Below are 25,294 nucleotides of genomic sequence, written 5' to 3'. Positions count from 1 at the left end.
CACCGAGGCTCATTGCTTTCACTGCCCTCTCATAATTTATTCTGCATGCTTATTACTCCTTTGAACTGCCTCTTTCAGTCTGCAAAAACTAATTACATGACCATGTAGACTTGGCTGTGCTCTTAGCAAGACACCATTCAGCATTATTGCAATTTTTCCTTCATTTTAAAAACCTCAGCTTCATAGTGGGTCTATCAACAAGACAAAATTACTCATTTTTTTCCTCAGCACAACTGGAGATGTCCAAGAACAGTGTTCTGCTTACTGATGATTCTTGATACTTTACTCATGTGACAGTTTACTAAAGATTCTTTGAATCACTGTGTAAAACTGCAAGTGAAATTTCAGGCTTTTATGCAGCACTTTCCTCCCTGTCATAGGCCTTGATTTGCCTCCATTTCCTTTAGCTAGAAGAGGAGCAGCACTCCCCTCCCCCTGATGGCACCATCACTCGTGGCACCACTCACACACTCATCAGCCAGAGTTTAAAGGACTTTTCTCATTCACCGTCTCTCCAGCATGCGTCTACCCTTACTCTCCACAGACAGAATCACAAAACCATTTTGGTGGGGAAAGACTGGTAAAATCATCAAGTCCAACCATGAGCCTAACCCTAATGAGTCCAGTGCTAAATCACGTTCCTAAACAACACAAATAAACATCTTTTTAACACCTCCAGGGGTGGAGACTCAACCACCTTCCTGGACAGCCTGTTTCAGTGCTTGGTAACTCTTTCAGTGAAGAAGTTTCTTCTAATATCCAAGCTAAGCCTAGAACAGCTTGAGTACATTTCCTCTTTTATATCACTTTTTACTTGGGAGAAGATTGACCCCCACTTCACTAAAACCTCCTTTCAGGAGTTGTAGACAGGGAAAAGGCCCCCCCCCTCAAGCATTGTTTTCTCCAGGCTAAACAACCCCAGCTCCCTCAGCCACTTTTAAGACTTGTTCTTTAGAGCCCTCACCAGCTCCATTCCTCTTCTTTGGACACACTCCAGCATCCCAATGTCCTTCCTGTACTTACTGGCCCAAAACTGAACATAGTATTCAAGGTGCTGCCTCACCATTACCCTTCTACCCTTCTTTTTTTTTTCCCCTGCATAACCTCATGATGATCTCCATGGGTTCAAGTTACCTAGGCCCCAGGGGTCATGAAGGTCCAGTGAGAGGATCCAAGGGAAGCAAACCCACATTTAGAAGAGGCAGAAAATTCTGCATTGTTCAGATGATATCTTGTCCTGAATAAGTGTTATTTCCAGATAGCTGAAAACAGATCAGTTTTAATGCTAGACAATTTTAAGTGCCCTACACCAGCATGCTCTTTCCCTTTTTAAGGGCTTTTACACATATAAAGCACTGACCACTGAGGTTTAAAGAGTGCTTCTAGTCCTAAACATTAGCTTTTCTTTTCTCAGAGCAGCTCTGGACATACAAATAGCTCAGCTTATTCTCCTTTAATATGAGAGCCTATTGACTTCAGGGAATCATTTTTCCTTGTACCTTTAAAATGTCTGTCTATAAGATAAAAGTCTTGTGTCAATACAAATTTGTCTAATAACTGGACATCAGAACCCAGCTCTTCCCTTTCCCTTGTAAAGGTTTTGGATATTTCTAAGCTAATAAACCACATTTTCCCAGTTTTGAAGCTTCAGTGTTAGTGACAAAAGTATAGACGAAAAAAGCCCACAACCCCCAGTTAATTATCCCCAAAAAGTCTTAGCAGAGCAGCACGAGTTCTACCGGTTGTCATGTCACCAGAAAAAGCATGCACAGAATGGCAAATATTCCATCTCAACTGCCACATCTTTAAATCAACCAAAACCCCCCACAAATGTTTACTCCTTAATGACAAAAAAGCTTTTCCGTTAGAGCTGCCTGCATATGACTGTATTTTTTACGTATTCCAGATTAAGTTGTTCATCTTAGCTACAGCTGCTTGTCTCTGTTAACACCACTGGGGATTACCCAGATGAAATAAAGACCCTAAATTTGGCTAATGATGTTACTCTGCTGGCAGAACATACATGACTATGACAGAGACTGACTAATCTTCAAATAACTTAAGAATTATTTAATTTGTTCTTTTCTCTAAACTATGATCAGGTGATTTGACAAGCCCATTTTGTTAATGGATTAGTCTGAAAAAGAAGATGACAAAATATACCACAGAAACAGAAGGAACCAAGAACTCTGACACAATGAGATGTCCCAGCAGAAGGCAGTGAAGGTGTTTTAAATAAGGTTTTTGTTAATACCTACTCTTTTACAAAACCCTGCAAGGAATATAGTTTTTTGTTGCCAAACTAAGATAAGAGATTAGATACCATATTTCCAGAATTCATACTAAATAGGCTGAATCTGCAAGCTTCCTTACCTCCCAAATCCACCAACTTCTCGACTACTCAGCAGCATTAAACCTTTTACTCCAAGCACATCATGTAAGTTGCCCACTATCCCCTCTTTCTTCAAGCAGTTACACACCGTGGATACTGAGCATACCTGAAAGTTAAGCCACTTGACACATAATAAAATCATTACCCTAGATAGTTAGTATGGAATTCTCTTCAGGCAAAGTTTCACCAGCTCCCTTGTCTTAAAGATTGTCAGGAGCATTCTTGTCTGAAAGTTGGTGGTTTCTTTCCACAGAGAGGAAAACTGACCCTTAGTTCCCTCCAGGCAAAGAAGAGAACTGAACCCGAGTCTACACATGGTCTCATGACTGTGTTAATGTCAGAGAAAAATGCTGAGAAATAAAACCACCACTGCACCTCTTTGACAGAATGGATATTAAAATACAGCTCTAGGGTCACTACTGATGAAAGCTGTCTACCTCCTCCCTCAACTTGGCTTCTTAAGAAGGATGCAGTGAAAGAATCACATTTCGAGCTGCATTGTTTAACCAGCTATTTCCATTCAGGCCCACACCCTCTTTCTTTAAGTTAAGCAGGTCGCAACTAAGCATTTGATCAAGACACAAGTTAAATAGGAGAAAACTGGCTTCTGGGTCCCTTTGCAATTGTCATACATGTTAAGTGTCGAAACGCTCAACACTTCGAACACCCAGGCCTCTTTTTCTAGCCTTAAAAAGCAAAAAATCACAAACTCTATATGCATAATTCCATGACTTTACCAGATTTGAGACTTCTGTATCATAATATCCCAACATAAGCCCTAGTCTGGAAACTGAACTTTAGTAATAATTACAATACTCTAGTCAGTGTTCCCACTTTTCAGCTGCAATCTGGGGGGCACTAAAAAAGAAAAAGAATTAAGAGAGTAAGCCAAACCACATTATCTTGACATCCCTCTTCTAGTAACTCTTCTATAGAGAAGCCCATGTTTTCTCGCCATTATTCCAGAGGGATTAAGAAGGGTGGTATTACAAAAATTACAGAAATATATCCTCCTGTGGCAATTTACTGCAGCAAATTTTATAGCACGTAGATGCAGAATAAGATTAGGAAAAAGAGAGAGAGGAAATAATAACCTAGGCAGAAGGTTCCAAGAAAATTAAAACTCTGACATGTCTATGTTTTAATACAGTCAAAAGTGGGGGCGAGAAGGAGACTTAGGAGGACAAACCCACAACTTTCTCCATCCCTTTGCAATGCATTTCTTTCCGTTAGCAAATTTCTGACAGCAATCTAAAACTACCATGTCCAAAGTCAACTTCACAGACAGGAATTCCTTCTGAGTACTGCACTGAAGCATCTTTACTTTTTCATTGACAAATTCTGTGTTGTTAATAGGTATTAATCACAACTTCATCGGTATGCAGAGTGCTTTCTATTGTGTGGATGCTGATTACAGGTAATTTGGCAGCTGTTATGATGTGTTAGCTGCTTCAGCAATGCAAAATATATAATGACAGCTTTACTTCCTGAATTTTTATTTAGTCACGAATCTCTCCCTATAAGCATTCAGTTCAGAGGAAAGCAAGTCATGATGCACTGCTATTAATGAGAAAGAGGAGAAGCATGGCCTGTTTTACAAGTAAATAGGATGATGTAGTCTGTGTCACCTGCCCAGAAGTCAGCCTTGATGGCTGAAATGAGGGGTTTGCAATGGTGATTTGAAGTCACAGCCCCTGGAAACCACAACCCAATAGTCCATTTAATGCTAACTGTACAAAATAAACCCAAAAGATAACTAAAAGTAGGAGGAAGGCCACTGCAACAGCTACTGTATTTGTCAAACTAGTATTTTATCCATGCAAAGCAACGAGCTATTGAAACAAAGGAGGACATGGAAAACCAGGCAAACAAACAGAAGAAGTGCTGCTTTCCCTGAGTCTGCTTACCAATTTGCAAAATAAAGTGAATATGGGTCTTAAAAATTTCTCTGGTTAAACCATATAATTTTCTTGTGTATTTAAATATGTTTTAATTTAATCTATCAGCATTTTAGCTTCGGTCTGCACCAAACCCAAAATAATGTGTAATTTTCTTGTTGGTTTGTATTACATTAATTAAAAAATAATGAAGACATATTCCAATTCATTTACTCTAACCGTTTAGCTCTGAAAGGATATTTTGCCTTTCCAATTGTATGTTGTATAACATACAACACATTGGTTTTGTATGAGCTCCGTACATGAGCATGACATCAAATAACAGAGCAGTGCATTCTCAGGGGAAAAAGTAACCTTAATGGAAGTAGCTTGCTTTTTCAGCACTGCAAAAGAAATTATTAAAATTAATATGACTTGCTGAAGGTCTCATTTATAAATGTCATTACATTCTTGACAAAAGGTGCAGTTTTCAATCTGCACCCTAAAGCAGTCTGTGATTCTCCTTCAGTTCTTTTTCTTCCCTGCCAAACTTATTTTTAAGATATTTTTCATGTTATAACCCCCTTATTATGACAGAAAGATGCAATGTTTTTCTACCCTAAACTTAAGTTCTCTTTGAAAGCATTATTGCTTTCCTCAAGTAGCAGAGGAGTTTTAAAGAGAAACAATAGTCTCTAAAAATAAACATAATATATAACAGTCTCTCAGGCAATGTCAAACACAATGGAAAAAGAGTGATGAGAGATGAGAGTTCTCCAATACGAGTTTTAATGAATGTTTTTTCTCTCTTGTGTCAGAGCAAGTATCATTTATTTTTAAAGCAATTGGTCACAGCTTTCTGTTAGAATGATGGCCTCTTGACTGATTTCATCAAAGTGCAGAACAATAAGGAATAATAACATTCCCAAGCTGAGAGTCAGTAATGGACAAAATTTAAAGTCAGCTAAAATGAAGTACTGTGTGAACTTGGCTGCAAAGTATATGTGACACAAATTTTCAGACTACAGGACAGAAGCCAACAACTAACTGACAAGGATTAGGAAAAAATAAATTTTCCCTGTGGGTATGTTATTCCATAATCATCCATCATAGAAACTCAAAGGGAAAAAAAAATGAACCGGATATAAGAACAAATGCATCCAGCACAGAAATTTGTAAACATACTGTGATTATTTAAGGTAAATAAACTAAAAGAGGCAAAAAGTTACAACAAAAGCTAATTAACATTTATTTTTTAAAATTTTACATCGTAAAACAGTATTAGTTAAGCAGTAGAAATTTTTACATAGCTCATACATAATTTCTACATTTTTAAAGTGACTTTTTATAAAAAGTCAGGAAACTCTCCTTGCTCACCATAGTGAGCACCACCATAGTTTTGTCACTAAGCCATAGTCATGTTACTAAGCAATCCAAAGCATCTGAGGTTAGACCATTTACCATCAGAGGAGTAAGTAAAAAGTATGAGAGACCCCACTAGAGGATCTTTCCTGCTACCAAAATCCTTTTGATCTAGAGATGTTCCCCTGTTATTAAATGCCTTGTCTTTTTATAATACCCTCATGACTGCATGTATAACGGATTACCATGTTCTAGGAGGTGTTTGAAATTAGCTGCTTTTGCAGTAAAAAGACTGATACCTGGCTTTTAAAAGCTCAGGGCCTAATCTAAAACTAAGTGACAAAATGATGAAATTGTGCCCACAAATAAGTAAAGTAGAAGCCCCAATACTGAGAAAATAATCTGTAAGAGGTCATGCAAGGCAGAGACAACCAAGCAAATCTGCAGCAGTGACAATTTTTCTGGTGCATATGGAAAACCCTTATGCATTGCTCTATTATGGATTCAAGCAGCATTTTAACTGCATACAATTCACTGCCTGGAAAGAAAACCTAATCTCATTTGTGATATTTCTATATAGGTTACAACATCACAAGTTCACTGGCCACTAGAGTGAGGGCTGCCACCATCCTGTGGAATTTGACTGGGGAGAGGGAGGCAGCGGATATTCCTACAACTTCAAGATTTTCTCCTCCCATTTCAGCTAAGAGTACTTTAACTGAATCAGAAAAAATCCAAGACAGATAGAAAGAAAAGCATTGCTTTTAAAAATATGAGTCTGGTAAACTAGCAGAGCTGCTGAAAGCTATTATACTACCGCCAGATTCCTCATCCTTGCACCCATTTATTATTGATCCACAGAAAACACTGCTATTTGGGGTACAGTTCAAATTATTGGGTTTTTTAAACATTTCTCTTTGGCTGCTTAGAAGGAGGACGGAAATGGACAGTTTTCCATAACAGAAATGGTTATGGAAACAGAAATGGAAATCCCTGAAGATTTAATGAAAGACAAAAAAATACTTGTGTCTCTAGTCTGGGTGAAAAATACCTCTTTCCTTCATTTTCCTCTCAAGGAGGAACAGTACAAGAATAGCACTGTACAGTTGGAGGAGTAGGATAATCACAAGTATCTTATCCTAGAAACAAAAGCACAAAATAGCCAGCTCCCTGCAGCTTCTACCAGAGAGCAAAGAGCCTTCAATAAACCACTGTAAGGTAAAGCTAAGCAGTTAACATCAGTCACACAATAATTAAGAGTCACCTGGTTCTCATGTACCACTCTCTTCATTGTAACATCTTTCCAGAGCAAGTTTTCCTAGCCACATCTTAAAAGTAAAGAGAGCTAACCATGGAGAGACAAAGTCATAAGCTACACACCACAAACAGAAGGACCAAAGAGTCACTAACAGAGCTTTAGTCACCTCAGGACTGGCCAGTACATGGTCATTCATGCCACTACGCAACAAGAAATGCAATCTATATTTGGGAAAACTGTCTTATGCCAGCTTAGCTTCTCAGAAAGAATACTGTTTGTTCTTATTTAAATATATTGAAAGAAACTAAAGGATCTAAAGATTTTGCATGCTAGTTTTAAACCACTACACAATATACTTATACTTTTTCAAAACAATCTTACATTATTAATTTTTATGCAAAATAGCCTTAAGCAAATATAGCATGGTAAGGTATAAGCAACCCTGGATCCTGTAAATTCTCTACGTCAATTTTCAATTTTCTGTTGCCACATTTTCTAACCTTTTAAATAAGCAGGACTTTTCATACTAGATATTTTCCTTTGAGAATATGAGCACAGCAATTCATTTGTTTCTACCTACACCCTATATAGTCCCAATGCAAGAGAGTTTGGGGTTTTTTGTTTAATATATAAACTTAAAAATTCCAACCACTATAAAAAGTACTAGGTTTTCTTTTTTTTTTTTTTTAAACTCTAAATCATCCTTGTTTAAAGTTTAAATCGAATTCATAAACAACATTTCACTCAAATTTTGGGGAAAAAAAAAAAAATCACATGCCTGAAACCATTTGGAAGAAATACTCCAGACTCCTGTTCAGATACATAAAAATCTACTCCATGCCCGAGTTACAGTGAATATCATATCTGAATTACATTTAAAACACAGTCATGGGCAAACTACTGCTCTTTATTTCATTAAGATGCATCCCTTTTTAAGCTTATCTTGGATTTACTTTATAAGTTTGCCAGGTTTTTACAAAGTTATGATTATTCTAATATATTATTATGCTTTGTTTTCTCTCTCTTTCAAATTGTAAGTTTTTGGTTTCACAATTTTCATTCTCTTTTCACTTTTCAAGTGCCAAACAAATCGCTGGCATTTAACATCATGTTGAGGTGCAAAAACTTTATACAGGGCTGCTAGAAACTATCAGCTCAAAATTTCAGGTTTTTTAAGTCTTCATAAATATGGCTTTATTAAACAAAAGCCTTTCAAAACCAGTAATACTCTGTTGGATTAATGTTAATTGTGCTATCTTTAAACTTACAAAAGCTAATATTTTTGTGTTACAAGTTTCAGTTTTAGGTCTCATTATCCTACTCTGATTTGATTCATAATAAATTAAACTAATTTCCTCACGTAGAGTCAGTTTTGTCCATTACAGCAATTGCTGAGTGATCTCCCTGTCCTTACCTCCACCCAAGAGCCTTTCATTTTATCTTTTCTCCCTTGCCCAGCTGAGGAGAGGACGGATAGAGTGGCTTTGGTAAGCACCTGCCATCCAGACAGGGTCAAACCTACCACACTGCCATACTAACTGATTTAATTTAACCACAGAAAAGAGTTAAAATCATCAGTGGCTCAAACTTCTCCCTCAGCCACTGTTCTTAAATACCACTTGTACGGATGAGAAATGGATTTGGGGTCAATGCCTCCCAAGCCTTGGTCTTCTGAAGTATTTTCTTTAGATGAACGTGATGTTGCCTAGGTTTGGTAATAGCTATTATTGCTAGGTACTTCATTGTGTACACCGATTTTCAAAATATATTTTTAAAACAGCAGGGAGAATGAAGATTTGAGAGGTGGTTAGAGCACAAAAGAGGGCAAGAAAGAAGGTGCCAAGGTTGATGCTGGAAACAAGTCAAACTGCCTGACAGTTGGTATACCAGAAAGTAGGAACTTTCCAGTAAGATTCAGATATGAAAGTCAATCCAGATGATGACTGACAGTGCTGATTACAAAATTCAGTTCCCATTGAAGACAATGGGACCTTGATTCCAGTAAGGAGGATAATGGCAATGGAGACTGTTTTTTTGAAAATCCTGTTGATTTGCTGTTAAATACACTGGCAGTACTTGTGTAATTCTAAAACTCAAGCTCTGACACCTGGTCAACAGTAAAATTGATAGTGTCACGCTGTAAGCAGGATATACAAGCTAGGACTGTATAGCTGGCATGTATTTAGGAAAGAGGGAAATAAAACAAATTTCTATATCATATGTAAAACTGCAGAGCAGAAGTAGGTTTTAGCAAATGAGTATTCATTGCCATGGGGAGACAATACTAAGGCCTTTCAATATATAAAAGGGGCTTATAAGAAAGATAGACAGAGACTTGTTACCAAGGCCTGTAGTCAGGAAAAAGGGCAACAGTTTTAATCTGAGAGTAGATTTAGAATGGACATAGGGAAAAAAAAAAAAATTATGAGAGTACTGGGACACAGGCACAGGTTGTCCAGAGAAGCTATGGATGCCCCATTATTGGAAGTGTTCAAGGCCAGATTGGGTGGAGCTTTGAGCAACCTGGAACTTGGTCTAGCAAAAGGTGTCCCTGCCCATGGCAGGGGAGTTGGAACTAGATGATCTTTAAGGTCCCTTCCAATCCAAACCATTCTATGATTCTAGGATACACTTTGTCTAAGGTACATGCTTTCTTGGTGTGCCACACCTCAAATTCACTATAGATATAAACCACATGGTAAATAAACCACTTCCCTGCAATATCCTTCCAGCCTCCAGTAACTGGTGGTTCAAGGACTTTCTAAGCCACAGGTGCTTTCTTTAGCTCTAATGGATTTTTATTCCATTAATGTATTCCATTGTTTCTTGAAGTCATGTAGGTTTCTAATAACCACAAACCCTGATTCAGAAGGCTCCACAGCTTAATAACTTACAGTACAAAGTCCTGTAACTGTCATTTGGTTTGCACCTGGTACAATATTTCATTCAATGCAATTATTTCTATTGAAAGAGACAGTGAATAAAGTGATCCCTGCTTAGTTTTTCCATGTTAGTCTCTCCTCAGACACCTCTATCGTATTCTCAGTCCTCTCATTGGTCACTTAACAATGAAACCTTTACTTAATTCAGGCACCCTTGACAGGTGTCTTTTCCACCCCTTCTGTGATGATTACAATTGCACAAGAAGTATATACAATATCTGAATGTACACAATAGATTTACACGATAGTCATAATGTTATCCTCTTTGAAATGAAAGCTAGCATTTTCGTAACGCTAACATAAGCATCAAGAGCTCCTTCCTGAGTAGCAATTACTATGTCAAAAAAAGTTATTGCTGTATACACAAAACTAGGATTATTTACTTCCTTACATACTTATTTTATACATACATACATCAGAGGGCTAGAGAAAAGCAGACAATTATGTGGAAACATCTTTAGCTATAGCAGTAAAATTCTGCATTTACCCTACCCCAAATTTCCCATTTTTAATTTTCTCTCTTTTCTATTCTATCAACTCTGTCCATTATAATTCCAAGTGCTGGCCATTGATCCCACAGATCATTTATTTCTGCCTTTTATTTCTTAGGCATGGATCATCTTACTTTTTAAGCACCTTGGAAGTACATTAGATTAATAACAATCCCCAAACGTGAAAGAGTATTTATTTTCCTTCCCATGATTCTTCTGAAGCCATTGGAACAAATCTTTCTAGTTGTTTTACATGTTGTTTCTCCTTTTAAGTGGCTTGATGTTTAATATTTCTGCTTATCTCTTGAGCATCTCAGACACTACCAAGTCACTGTTCTCCTACAAAAGGTAGGATTCTTAATATCAACTGCTTTTATTCCCCTTAGGTAGTTACTAGATCTCTAAATTACTTGATACCACTGTTCGGGAGAGGTGCATATTCTGTTTTTTTAAAGTAGATGTCTAAGTTGTGTGTAGGTGGATTTGCAGGTCATGACTGGAGTCAGTTTTCAGCTCCTCTTCCCAAAGATCACTTTAGCAAAAAACTACAATCACAGCCTAAAGTTACTGGTGAAAACTTCGAGAGTTACTTAAGCTTCCAAAGCACAGCCAAACCCGTGAAGTCCAATGTCATTGAACAGTGGGCACTGCCAATTTTATTGAGATGAGATTGCATTACAAAATTATGGTATTGAGCTGATTTTTGTTTGCTTGATTTTAAATATGAAGTATAAACTGTCCATAATGTTAGGATCTACTGGAGAAACTAAAGTATAGCTTTACACAGAAGGGCAGAATAAATTGAAATATAAAGACATATTTGGGGTGTGAAAAAACACATCCTTGCATTTTTAAAAATGTGCAATAAACCCTCGCTCCAGTTCAGTCCTAGAGCATAACACAGCAACTAACCCTTTCCACTTTTAAAAGGAAAAAGAAATATAAAGTTACCATGATTAAGGATGTGAATTTTACAAGAAAAATTAAATGCACTACTTTTACAAATAAAATTTTGGGAAATAACCTGCATTGCAGAATACTCCCACCCTGCAGCATAAATAACAGTTAATTTCCCACTCATGTACCAAAGCTGGAGGCAAAGCACAGCTCTTTTTTATGATTTTTAGGCTGCTGTACCTCAGAGACCACCTTTACTGCTCTATCACTTCAAATTTATACACTGCTTGACACCACATTCTGCCCAGCCATGGAAAACCTGTTTCAGGGAGTGCAATCCAAGGACTGCATCAGTGCATTACCAGGGGGCAAAGCTGTTCACGTCCACAGTGCTGTGGAGAAACTGAGGCCTTCCTCTCCACATACACCACTTGCTCTTCTCAGACATCCTCTGCAATGCCTGTCTCCAGCTACAGACATCAAAAATGCCAAAAAGAACCAAGAAGCAAAGTAAGGCAGCTCCACTAAAAATATCCCCTTGTTTTTAGGAGCTGAAAGAGCATCATCAAGCTACCGTTCCCGCTGTAAAACAACCTAAACTATTCAGTCCTTTAACCCTTTCAGGCTGCAAAGGAAGAGAGAAACTGTTCTGTACAGGTACAGGTGTAGTACCATGGATCTGTTCAACTGGAGGGACGCAAAAGGGAAGAATGCACTGACACCCACACTGCTGTAAGCAGCACCCACACCTCACAAAATTTTCCCTTTGTATCAGAAAGGCAAGTTTGCTTTCCCAATGCAAGTACTAGTACAGAAAGAATATCACACGTACAACAGAAGAAGACAAGGACGAAGCCTCCCAAGATGGAGCCCCAGTTTGTTACACGGAAATACGAAGCATTCTTTATTTGCACATTTTCAATTCACTACAACATTAAGAGCCCACAGATCATCTTTCTACGACGTGGTTAACATAAAACTAAGAGCTTAATGCAATCAAAATAAAATATTCCTCACTGGCACTATTTCAATAATTGACCTAGCCCAGGGTCATTTTAAAACAGTTTAAATGCATCATTAATCCAGGGTATTCCAAAGCAGCTTTACTAATATGCTATAATAAATTAGAACAGAGACACAAGATTGCCGTTAGCATGCATTTTAAAAAAAGAATAATATGATAACAATATATGCCAAAAATGAACAATTAGAGCAATATGAAAAAGGCAGCACAGAAAACACGATAGTGACATGACTTAGAAGTTCCAGAAATATATTTGATGGGACGTATTTTCCTATTATTAACCTGACTGTAGATTTTCCTTTCTTTCATGTTTCTTTCCCGCCACTTTCATGCTAACACTGGCAGTTTCCCACTCTCTCTTATCATTAAAAGAGAGTAGCCAGTCTCTCTACCAACCAGATCAGTAAATGGGAGGTTAATTTGCATTATGAAGAAGGTTACTAAATGGAAGAGAAGTTCAGGTGTTCAATTATTTTAGATTACATGTGTCAGGAGAAAAGCAGGTTAGCAATCCAGGCAGCCTTGGGCAAGCATTTGTCAAACAAACTTGTGTATGGTCTCCTAAAGAAATGCACATGAGAGTCCATTTTCCGAAGAGTAGAAACAAATAGCAGGAAAGACTGGAAGGAATAAAGGCCATAAATGAAACGAGGCAACATCTTTATTTTCTACAGATTTAAAGGCTTAAAAGCAGAGAGAGAAAAGAAGTTCAGTAGATCTCTTAAAGTTATCACTGTTCAAAAAAAATCAAAAATAAAGCCAGCCCACATACAATCTGTGCATAAAGAGGGAGGGAAGACAAAAAACAAAAAAATCTACATTTATTAAAAAAAAAAAATCTGGAAAATGGCAAAAGACACTATAGGTTGTAGTTAATTTATACTCATAATCAGATCTTCTCCCATGTATCTGCATGGTGTGTTTCACAAGATTATTCCATTCCTCACAAGAACATTAGGGCATGTATCATTAAGAAAAATAAATTCCTTCTTCATGCAGGAAGGCAAGATGGTCTCCTCACCTCCTTCTGCCCATAAAAAAACATATACACCTGTGTACACCTGTGTGTACATATGTTTAAAAATAAAAGGAAAAACTCAAAGTCCACACTAATAAACATTTCTGGAAAATGTGTTCTACTAACAATTTCTTTAAAATGTACTGAAGAGTCTCAATTCACTGAATTTTAAACTCAATTCAGTAAGATTTCACTCTCATAAATCATGGAACAAATATTCCCACAACTCAAGAAAAAAGCCAAGTTTTACCAAAACCTCTGTCTGAAGTAGTTGCAACGTGCACAGGTAGAAAATCCATGTGTCCTGAGTTAGATCTCCTGTGTTCATTTGTTACCCACAAACATTCCAGATGCAGAAGCAGGTTGTTGTTTAGCATGATGCCTCTCCACTACCCTTCTCCCAGTATAGAACACGATTTTTCCTCATTGCTTCTGAAGGAGACATCTGTTGTGTGTCTTGAGCATTTGATGAAAAATTTCTTTCCTTTGGTACTACTGGAGTTGCTTTAGTGAAAACATCTTTATCTTCAATGGCTGCCCTACTGCTCTTGCTGAGGAAAACACAAGAGCTTCAGCACTTGGAATTTCTGCACAGTAATTTGCTGAGCTACTGCCCCATTTTTAGCAAAAATAATTCTAATCTTAATAACTCTTTGTCAAGCAGTTTTTCTCTACATTTTGGGTACGGATGGTTTGAACAACATTTAAACATCTTTACTGCTCTTGGTGCATACTCTCCTCATGAAGGAAGGAGACAGGGAAGATGGCAAAAGATCACATAAGTTAGTGGACTATGTTTCCAGATTTATTTCCCACCTCTCTGCAGCTTTGCTGTTTTCCTTAAAGGAGCTCCAGAAGTTCCATGCCCTCCTTTGTACCCCTTTCTGCACACATGCCATGTCTGCTTACATTGTGCAAGATGCCAGCTTCTAATTTTGTTTTTAAATTCCATTAGCATATATAGGCAGCTGATGGAGCTGAATGCAATTTCACTTTCATGTTAGCAAAGCATACACTAATATATATATATGTATATATATATTCAGGTTGCACTTTCCTTGGGCTTCAATCTCTTAAATTGAGTACTTTAGGGAAAACGGAGATATAAAACCACTCTTCTCTCAGGCTGCTACACAGATCAAGTAGTAATACAGATCAAAATACAATCTGACCATCATTAGGAAGAATGTCTCCATATACTTGGAGTAATTCCCACCACTTCACTATTATTGGGAATTATGTCAAAGATGTCCTTTTACTGAAAAAGATTAATCTGATGTGAAGCACAGGTTATAAATATACTGCAGGAATATTTTGCTATGAGGTTTTCTCATGTAATTTGAGTTTTCTGCTAATTTTTAGAGCCATCTCCAATACTTTTTATGTCCATATATGATGTGTCTCTAGTGATTTTGTAGATTTAGTGGAGAATTCATTACTTAGTGTCATAAAAGTTCTAGTTTTACATTTTTATACAGGTATTATAATTGCAAAATTTGATCTGCAATTTGTCTGTCACTTCAGTTTGTGTCAAGTTATTCTCGAAAAACAACATCCGTTCAAGCCTGTCATTCATTTTCTATCTATATCAAATGCAACTTAAAAATGTAGGCATTTATCAGAGGCTGAAATAGTAATACATTTCTCGTAAAATGGCATTAATGTATCTTTTTCATGCATTCTCTGTGCTAATGTGAAGCCACGACTTTGTAGAAAAAGCAATCTAAAAATTTCTAAGATTCAAGCAAGCCAATATAATAATTTGTCTAGCTATCAAATGAGATATCAAAAACATTAAAGAAGCTGAAATGTGTTTAAAAAAAACAAACCAAAAAAACACAAAACAGAAATAAAGCAAAACCACAAAATAACAACAAAACAAAACAAAACTAAAAAAAAAAAAAAAAAAAGGAAAGAAAAGAGGTAAGAGACAGACATATGGTGCTACCTTGAAAATACATAGGCTTTCCTCATTAAAGCACCACAGTAGATATTTTACCTTTCATATAATAAAATTATAAAAGTGAACTTATTGCTTTAAACCATGTATTATACTGGGAGCTGGTGAACCACAGCAGCATACTGCTTCAGCACACGATTTGGTACAGTGTGCAGTCTCTTCTCCGGTTATCTAGCTCTGGCTAACCACTGCTGCATCTGTGTAGGCTTTTCCAGAGACTGGCAAAATTTTGCCAAAGGCATCTTTAATCTGTGCAGGAGAGATATTTCAGTTGCCATTATCTGATGGTGCTAACTCTTGTGGCTGGGAACATCTCAAACCGCCCCAGTGCTTGTGTTTGACCTTGCCTTCCCTTGACACAATTGTGTAAAGCTTCAGCAGCACTACCCCAAATATTACATTACAAGCACAGCTTTTAACCCAAACAACTTTTAGGGATGACAACATGGAATTACAAACTTCTTGTGATAATTGTTATCTAATGCAAAACTGGGAAATTTTAATAACAATGAGGCAAAAACATAAAGGATAATATACTTATCTCATACTACAGAAGCTGTTAACTCCATAGAAATACATGTGCAGGGCCTGGATTTCCTAGACCTTAGCTCTCAAGAGACACAGGGAGCCTCTGTTCTTCCCCATCTTCACCTGTAAGCAGAACTTGACACAGTCTGGCTATGAAAGGTTCTTGCTTATCCCAAACATTTGTTTGCATTCTCCTAGTACTTAATTTATAGAATATAGAATACCTTTTTCAGAGCACCATAGTAAGTAAACGGGATAAAATTTTCTAAATAAACTCATCTGTTATTCTACTTTAAGTACAAGAATGAAAAATTATGCTTCTTTAAGCAAATAAGCACCTTAAGTTAGCCTGATAAATCTACACTTACACACTTCAGTGAGCAAACCAATTTCTAAAGCACCTGTATTAACACTAGTGTCCTGACCGTATTCTAGTTCAGATAATTACTCTGTGTACCTAAATCTCTTGGCAGTATCACGTCCTTTCACAAAGCATTGTATAGTACAGAAATAAACTGTTAAATCACCATTGTATCTCAAGCACAGAATTGATGGTTTATTACATTTAGGTTGCATGGGCCAGATTTCCTGATCTACTCTGTCCAATTTGCACTGCAAGTTTGGTATTTAAAAAATCAACTGAAAAGTGAACTGAGCTGGCCATGGTAACTCTTAGCTGGCACAAACATGACAGAGGTTTCAGTGCACTGCATGTTCACAACTGCCTCCTCCAATCCTCCAATCTCATGGGGGTTACTGCTCACATGGCTCTGAAGACAACATGCAAAAAAAGTGTTTTCGAATGATTATATGAAGCACGTACCAAATGCTGTTATGTTCTATTAGCAGAGATTTGACTGACAAAATCAAGCATTAGGTGGTAACCAACAGTTGCAGGTGACGGGGGGGAAAGGGCTGCTGCAGTTATCTGTTAAAACCACACGTGGCTAAACAAAAGCCTTGCATTTCAGGTAGTGATAGCGTCCCAAAGTGAGGGCAGAGGTCTAAATTAACAGGATCTGATCAGGAGAAAGAGACAACAGAAAATCTCTTCAGTAAGATCTGCCAAGAGGTCTCAAAACAGCACCAGAGATAACATTGTCCACATGAAACCCCACCTTTGAGGAGGAATGTGGCAGCTCGGTCACTGCTGGACACTAACATGCAGAAATGAGTGTGATATTTTAGCCCATGTATTTCCTATGTTAGCTGCACATACACCTTATCATTTGTATTCCTACAATTCTCGGAATATTCTGCTATTAGTTTGGTGTTCAAATAGCTAACTTGACTCCCCACATATTTACAAAGACTGGGAATCATGTCATCTTCTCTAGAGAAAGATGTGCAGAAATTATGAAAATGAAGAATTTGAAAGAGAAGCATGAAATCTTGTTGAATTCATGCAAAATATTTTCTTCCTCTTCTTCACCTCCTGAGCAAACCTCCTCAACAAGGTACACCAGAATTCTCAGAAGGCAGTTGGTACAGTAGGTTAAAAAGTGAAAAGGCTTTATTAGGAGATGTTAAAGAAACATTTAAAAATTGGGACTGCTATTCCTTTCAGTTAGCATAATTTGGTCTCTTGACAGTAAGAAACATTTATGATGATTATGATAGATATAGGATTTTTAGCATGGGATTCCTGAGCTGCACTGTATTTAACTTGTCAATCTCCAAGTTAATTTTTTTCAGCATTTTTTAAAGTAACCAAACATGTCTGCTCTTGGCCCCAATCCAGTTTAGCATAAACTCAATTTTGCTGAAGTCAATTGCTATAAAGGTGCACATCAGCATGTTGCTAGACAAAGACCATAAGTTACTTGCTTGAATGTCTGAGCAATCAAAAACAAAAAAGAAAAAGGAGGGAGGGAGGGAGGGAGGGAGGGAGGGAGGGAGGGAGGGAGGGAGGGAGGGAGGGAGGGAGGGAGCAAGCTAACCTGAATCCCACTGCTCTACAGAATCACAGAATGTTTAGTTTGGAAGAGACCCCCAAGATCATCCAGTCCAACCTTTGATTAACACCACAGTCAACTACTCAACTATGTCCTTAAGGACCAGGTCCCAGTGCCTTTTAAATGCCTCCAGGGATGGTGACTCCACCACTGTCCTGGGCCATTCCAATGTCTTGCAACCCTCTCAGTGAAAAAATATTTCCTAACATCCAGCCTAAACCTCCTCTGGTGCAGCTTCCATCCATTCCCTCTGGTCCTTTCACATTTTACTGAGAAGAGGCTGTTTCCCTCCTCGCTCCAACCTCCCTTGAGGCAGTTGAAGAGAGCTCTAAGGTCTCCCCTCACCTCTTCTCCAGACTAAACACCCCCAGCTCCCTCAGCCACTCCTCACAGGACTTGTACTCCAGGCCCTTCATGAGCTTTGTTGCCCTTCTCTGGACACTCTCCAGCACTTCTGTGTCCCTCCTATAGTGAGGTGCCCGGAACGGAACACAGTACTCAAGATGCAGCCTCACCAGAGCTGAGTACAGAGGGATGATCACCTCCCTATTCCTGCTGGCCACTGAGTTCCTAACACAAGCCAGGATGCCGTTGGCCTTCTTGGCCACCTGCACACACTGCTGACTCATATTAAGTAGAATATCAAGCAATTCCCCCAGGTCCCTTTCCAACTTACAGCTCTCTAACCACACTTCCCCAAGTCTGTAGCTTACCACGGGGTTGTTATGACCCTGGTGCAAGACCTGGCATTTGGCCTTGTTAAACCTCATGCAATTAACCTTGGCCCATTGGTCCAACCTGTCCAGGTCCCACTGTGAGGCTTCCCTACCCTACAGTAGATCAACACAGCCACCTAGTTTGGTGTCATCTTCAGTAAGGCCATGGGGTGATCTTTCTACAGGTCCAACTGTTGGCCTGCACAGAGGTTTCCCAACTTTCTCCTTTGATTTGGATTAATCTGAAATGACCATGCTTAAACATAAATAAGAAAAGGAAACTACACACAATAATATCAGCTGAAATGCAGTAGAAATGCTGAGTTTAATGAAACGAAAACTAAAGATAGAAAACAGTCCTTTTTATCCTGTAAGGTATACTGTGTATGAACGTTCCTGCAAATTGATAGTTATTACATTAACCACAGGAGGGCTCCCTCTGGTATACTGAATACAACAGAAACATACTGTTAATTGCAAAAAAATAATATTGTATCTTTAAAGTAACAAGGGTTTTAGACCTCAAATTATATTTTCCTCAGTAGGCTCCAATATATACAGGAGAGTAAAATTATACATGAACAATCCAGATAAAGATGTGATTTACAGAAGTGTTAACTTTCTGACTGTTAAATACTTAAATGGCAAATGCAGAAGTGCCAATGCACCGCCTGTTAAGACACTAAGCTTTGTTTTGCTATGCCATGTATAGGGCCCCTCAGAGCTGACGTACTGGCAGAAAAATGAGCAGGAATGGAGAATAACAGAGAATTGAACACACCGGGTCCCAGCTGCTGCAGTGGGCAGAGAAATGAGGACTTGCTTGGAACAGCATCTGCACAGAAATTGAGAAAGCGAGTATAGAAAGTGAGGCTTTATCTTAATATTATGTTTATAGTCAACCAGATACTTCTGTAGGCTTGGGCTTGTTTGTGACTGTACACTTCATTTAGCCCTCTGCTAAAGAGAAATAAAATTCTCCCACCTTGTAAGTTTCTGGTGAAAGCAATGGTAAATGAGATAGTGGAATTAAACACATAAGTAACTGACAGTGTCCTGAAAGTGCAGTCATAGGAGATAGGTGTCTGTTTCCATCCTAACCAAACCATATTTAGGACAACATTCTGTAGCTGTTGAAATCAACTGTAAAAGCAAGAGAAGTATATGCAAGGGAGAGGGGAATTCAGTTCAGTTTTCAAGATGCACCTTTTGTTCAATGCCAGAAGCAGAATTTCCCAACCCAAGCTTTGTACTTCACTGGCATCAGTAGTGACTAACCAGAGCCAACTATCCTGGAACAGCTACATTTATCAGAACCTGTGTACTCAGCAGTAGAAAACACTGAACTTTGGGGTAAATTTAAATTTTCAATTCTTTTATAGACGGCAGAAACCAAGACAGACTACAATCTGAAACCATTTCCTGGACTGAGGAACCAATCTGGTACTTTCACAAGACATTAGGTTTGGAGAGTAGATTTTGTGCCTTTTTGCCAACTACAGCACAGGGCTAGGATTTGTAAGAACTAATTCTCCTTATCCTGAGGAGGTTCTTTTAACTCCATACCTTGCATATTCCAAGAAAAAGACCTAATCATGGGGCTAACCAGAAGAAAAATACAGAATTTACAGGACAAAGTAAAGAGAATGTAACTCTACCCCATTGAACAAAGCTTTGCCCTGACAGGATGGCTGTATTTTGGTCTTTGCTCTGGGCACCATGCATGCACCAAAATAAAAGAGCTGTGTAACACACCATGGAGAGCTCTTCCCATGGAAGTGCCCAAAACAGGAGGCATGCCCCACTGTGCCAAAGCATAAGTGAAATGAAGCCAGAAATCTACCTTATTTTCTTACTTTACCCATCATAAAGCATTTCAGTAATACACCTATGAATAACTCCTGCAGAGCACCTGTTACTAAGAGATGCTGCTGTATAACCCATTTTAAGCGAGGAGATTTGACACTGGGAAGCAGGAAGGTGACAACTGAATGAAAGAAAAAGTACCAGATGAAGCCAAAATGCATTAGGGGTTACTTTACCAGACTGCTCTCCTTTCAGCCAAACACACTGGCATTACATAAAAACCAGAAAGAAACATATCTCACAACACTTTTCACAAAATACCTGTATTACAGACACTGAAAAGCTGCTGCAAGAAATCTGGTTTTTCTACATGGAATTGGTTTTTGTATCCTGAAAGGAAATGAAAAGTTTTACCAGCATAACTTAGTATCCAAAAGCCCTGGGCTTGGGATTTTAGCAAAATAAAAAATAAGACAGGGCATTTGTATCACATACATAATACTTCAGAAAAAAAACCCAAACACAACAAAAAAACAAAACAAAAAACCAAAGAAACAAAAAACCAAACCAAACAAACAAAAAAAAACCCTAACCAAACACCAAAAACCAAAGTTAAACTAACTACAAAAACTGCAATCAAAATTCAAGGATATCATAGTGTGTTAATGAATCTAAAAGACTTTTTTTTAAAGGCAATAAAAATACCCTATTTAACTTGCCTTATTCCACAAACAGCAATAAAGACTGACCTAAAATAAATAAATAAATACATAATTTTTAAAAAATTAAATAAAAAATTAAATAAACCAGAAATGTTATATTTTTATCAAGAACTTGTTGCTCTGTGTAACTTAGAACCTCAATATCTGTACCTTTACCCTTGAAGCTCCACTTTAAATACTGTGATAAACCAAAAGTCAGTAACAATTATCAAAATATAAAGACAAAACCTACCATATTCACAAGTGACAGCCTTAGGATAACATAGTATGATAAAAGGTAAGTTTGTATGAAATGCTTAGAAGTCAGTAATTATTATAGAACCAATGTACAGGGATCAAAATCACTAACACTGTTTAAAATCAGGGTTGTCAATATAATGTCAATTACATTTTGTCAATGTAATATTTCCTAAAGAAGAAATTCTCTGCTCAGAAACAGAACTTGCACAATGACAAAAAATACTCCCATGTAACTATTGCAGCACAACTTTAAAGAACAGAAAAGTCAACTTATTTAGTCGTACTAGAACTTCTATATAGCACAAGGGCCCTCTTTAAGCACTGGCAATGACAATACCCAGGGGACACAGCTCTGCCACTGGTAGAAACAGAATATTTTTGCATTGTGGAATGCTTTTGAACAGCTTCTCTGCTTACTTCTCACAGGATCTAAATGCCTCTCCCATCAGCCTGCTATCCCTCCTTTGCTTCAGTGCTGTAGAAAGCAGTTTAGGTGGTGGGAGAGGCTGAAAAGAGCCCTCATTCACAGAGAAGCTTGGGGATGTCTGCTTTAGCTATGAATTGGAAAGCTTAATTTATGAGTTGGAAAAATCAGAATTTTACCATGCCATCCCTCAAAAACACCTGATAATCAATACCACTAATTCAATTATTCTTAAAACAAGATAGCATATTTACAAACATTACTGCCAACATCAGAATACCACTAGAGACACATTTTACCCATTAAGGCAAAACCAGTTAAGCCTATGGCTAACTTATTAAAGTCATCGACTGCTCTGCCCCTTTTCCACGCTCAGGACATACCATGGCAGTCTGACTGCACATCACTATCATGTACTCACTCTACATACATCCTGTGTAAACTAACACATTTTTAGAATATATAAGAAAAAGTCTACTGCAGTTTCAGTATTGCTGACCTTTGAACTAATGTTAAGGCACACCAAGTACCGAGTAACTGAATACCTCAAGGGCAAAGAATGACTGACTGCTTAGGGTGCTGAAATTCTTGCATCTCCTACTAACTTAGAGGAAAAATAAGTTGTAGTTCTACTATGATATTATTCCACTATTTCTAATGCAGTCTTTCATAGTATGACCTCATTTCTCCTGTCTCAAAGAAACATACTGACCAGCTTCTTTATATGTGTTTCCTTCATATTTAAGAGTTGAACTCAAAACTTGTATTTCAACTCTTGTTCCTCGAATGCATTTTAGGTTATGATGTGCAAATCAACAAATATAAATACCTTAATTATATTACTCACCTCTACTTCAACCTGCCATCCTTACTGGGTAATAATATTGACAATATGACGGCAATACTGACAATGATAGCAGAATCATGTTAGAGTCACCTGTAAGGGTCAAAGTTTCATTGTTCATTTTTATTGTTTCCCTACCCTATTAAACAGTCACATTACTCCTCAATTAGTATTCAGGTAAGGGAAAAAAAAAAAAAAAAAGGCTAATAAAAAGATAAGAACCCTTTCAGAAAACTTAGGATTTTAAATTTTCTAAGGTCTCATTAGCAAGTCTCACTAGCTCTTCAAACATGTTCAGCTGCTGACCTTTTTTTATTAAAAAAAAAACATTTCCCTTTGAATGCCATCCAGTCATGCCCTCCTTAAAGAGCAGCCTTGAACATTACACATCTCATCTTATGTCAAGGCATGTTGTCTTTTAAAGCACCATACAACAAACATGGAAATCATGCACTGAATACCTTAGCTTTCCTAAATTGCAAAGTATATTAGAAACAGCAAAGCCTACAGTATGGACCTTTTAAATTAATGGCAGACATGATCATATATAATTTTCTTTCAGCAGAAATTTCTTCCAACTAAAGTCTAGCACCTTACACCTATTGCAGTTTTAAACCCTTAGAAAGATAAAGCAGGCTTCATATTAAGAACTAACTTCCTTCTCCAGTAATACCATGTTTCACACAGCATATTTCATTAACTAAAGTTAAAATACTTTGGAGGACTAACTTCTGTAATGGATAGCTATATTAACAACGAATCAAATATGTTACTCTTCAACTGAAGCCAATGACTTAAAACACATTTAGTATGTAGAAAGTACATTACATACATGGGTGATGACCCTTGAAATTAAGACTACTAATACAGTAAAATGATACATGATGCTGTCTAATACACTCTAACATAAAGGCTATGCAAGTGGTAAACAAGCTAAAAGATAACCCAATTCAGTAATTTCTCACTAATGATCTATGAAATACTTATATTTAAATTACACTGACTACAGTGTAGGAGCTTAGCACTGTTGAACAGAACAAATATAAGCCTAGGTAAATTACAGGCAGAATTTTAAAGCACTGCATTACACCAACTCCCTAAAACTAAACTTCACTTAATGCCCATCATACTATGATTCATGAGCCATACACAAACACAGCTAGTTGAAGAGGAACTTCAGAAAAAAAAAACAGGTTACATCAACTGTTGTTACTAATAACGGTGTCTGGGGAGGCTATAAACTGTAAATATACAAATACTCGATTGCAAACTGAAAATATTCAAAAGTTCGTAGTGACATCAGTCTGACAAGCAGTTACACACACAGTGTAGTTGTATCAGGTCACATTAGTAACGTACAGGAGAGAAAAAGGCTGCCAGTCACTTCTGTCCAGTTTTCCACAGGAAAAAAAGATGAAAAAAAAAAATAATCTAGGCGGCTAGTTACCCAGGTGCATCCCAAGCAATATCAGCGGACGTGGAGACACGCACCAGCTCAAGAGGTAGTACAGATAGGCAGACAAATAAAACTTGGGGTAAAAACTCCACTTCTCGCAATGAAATTTACAAGACCTGCCTCGCCGTGGGCTAACCAGCGGACCATGTAAAATCTCACCTCCTCCCGATTTCAATGCCAGCTTCTGTCACTGCTCACCCTTGCCCTTCGTGGGAAAACCCAGACCAGCAGGCGAATTATTTCGCCCACAACTTTCACCCTCCAGCGCGGAGGTAGGACAAGCACATGTGCTGCCTCTCTCCTCTACTCTCCTCTCCTCTCCGCCTCGCACCGACCGCCACCGCGCCCCGGACTCCTCGCAGTTCTGGTGGGGCGAGGAGGGCCGGGGCCACCCCCCCGGCGCAGCGGGACACGGCGGGGCAGCGCTGTTAGGCGGCTTCGCACCTACCTGCGGTTCGGCGGGCTCCGCTGGCTTCACCAGGTGTTTCTCCTTGTAGAGAGACCAGAGGCCGATGTCGGGCAGGAAAATCAGAGCCGCGGTGAAGAGCAGCGTCATTTGCAGAAACCTCTTCTGTTTCCTCTTCATGGCCAAAGGCGGGCTGCTCTGGTGACAGCGACGGCGGCAGCAGCTACACCAGCGCCGCGGACACAGGTCCTTCCCTCCCCGCTGTCCCTCGGAGCGGCCCAGCGACGCGGAGAAACTTCGCCCGCCCGTTTCACGACTGCCCACCCCGTGCCCGGGCGGGGCCGCCCCCCGCGGCGGTGGCGGGGCTGGAGTCGGTGGCCGCTCCCCCCACCCTTGCGCGGCGCTGCGCGGCGGCGGTGCCGCTCCCGGGGGAGTTCATGGATTCACCTGCGCACGGAGCGGCAAACAGCTCAGCGCACAGCCACGAGAGGGAGAGCAAAACCAAAATAAAAACAAGAGGTAAAAAAAAAGCCCACAACCCGAGTCCAGTAAACAGGATCGGCCCGAGGGAGCGCCCCCCGATCTCGGCTCCAGGGGAGCGCTAGCGATGCGCGGAGCCTCCTCAGCTCGCCGCGCCCTCTCGCCTCACGTCCCCCTGCCCGCCCGGGCCCGGCGCGGGGGAGCGCGGCATCATGAGCTCATCACGCGCAATTTGCTAAGCAAGAGTTTAAATAAATAAAAAAAAAACCACGAGAGGCGTGGAGAGGCCGGTTCCGCGGCACAGCGCACTCCTGCACACCGGGGAGGTGGGCGAGTGAGGGCAGCCTGGGCAGCCTCCGCACCCCCCGCACCACGTGCGCCGCCCTGGCCGGGCCGGGGGCGGGCAGCGGCAGACCCGCCCCGCCCCGCCGCGCCCCTCATCCCGTGGGAGCCAGCCGCCGGTTACGCGCCTTCCCGCGCCAGCGGGCAAGGTAGC

The 25,294-nt window shown here is 39.1% G+C and overlaps 1 protein-coding gene across 1 annotated transcript in view; it reads right to left on the bottom strand.

The window, feature by feature from the left end:
• GALNTL6 (polypeptide N-acetylgalactosaminyltransferase like 6) overlaps positions 1–24,731 on the bottom strand; it is a 449,783-nt gene extending 425,052 nt beyond the window's left edge. Inside the window, exon 1 of the mRNA XM_071743188.1 lies at positions 24,361–24,731. Within this exon, the coding sequence (XP_071599289.1) occupies positions 24,361–24,498 (138 nt within the window). The 5' untranslated portion in view covers positions 24,499–24,731. The remainder of the gene's footprint in view (positions 1–24,360) is intronic.
• Positions 24,732–25,294: the final 563 nt, after the last annotated feature.

Source organism: Heliangelus exortis, chromosome 4 (assembly GCF_036169615.1).
Source record: "Heliangelus exortis chromosome 4, bHelExo1.hap1, whole genome shotgun sequence".
NCBI lineage: Eukaryota > Metazoa > Chordata > Aves > Apodiformes > Trochilidae > Heliangelus > Heliangelus exortis.
Note: the sequence above shows the minus strand (reverse complement) of the source record. Positions and strands in the feature narration are given on the sequence as shown.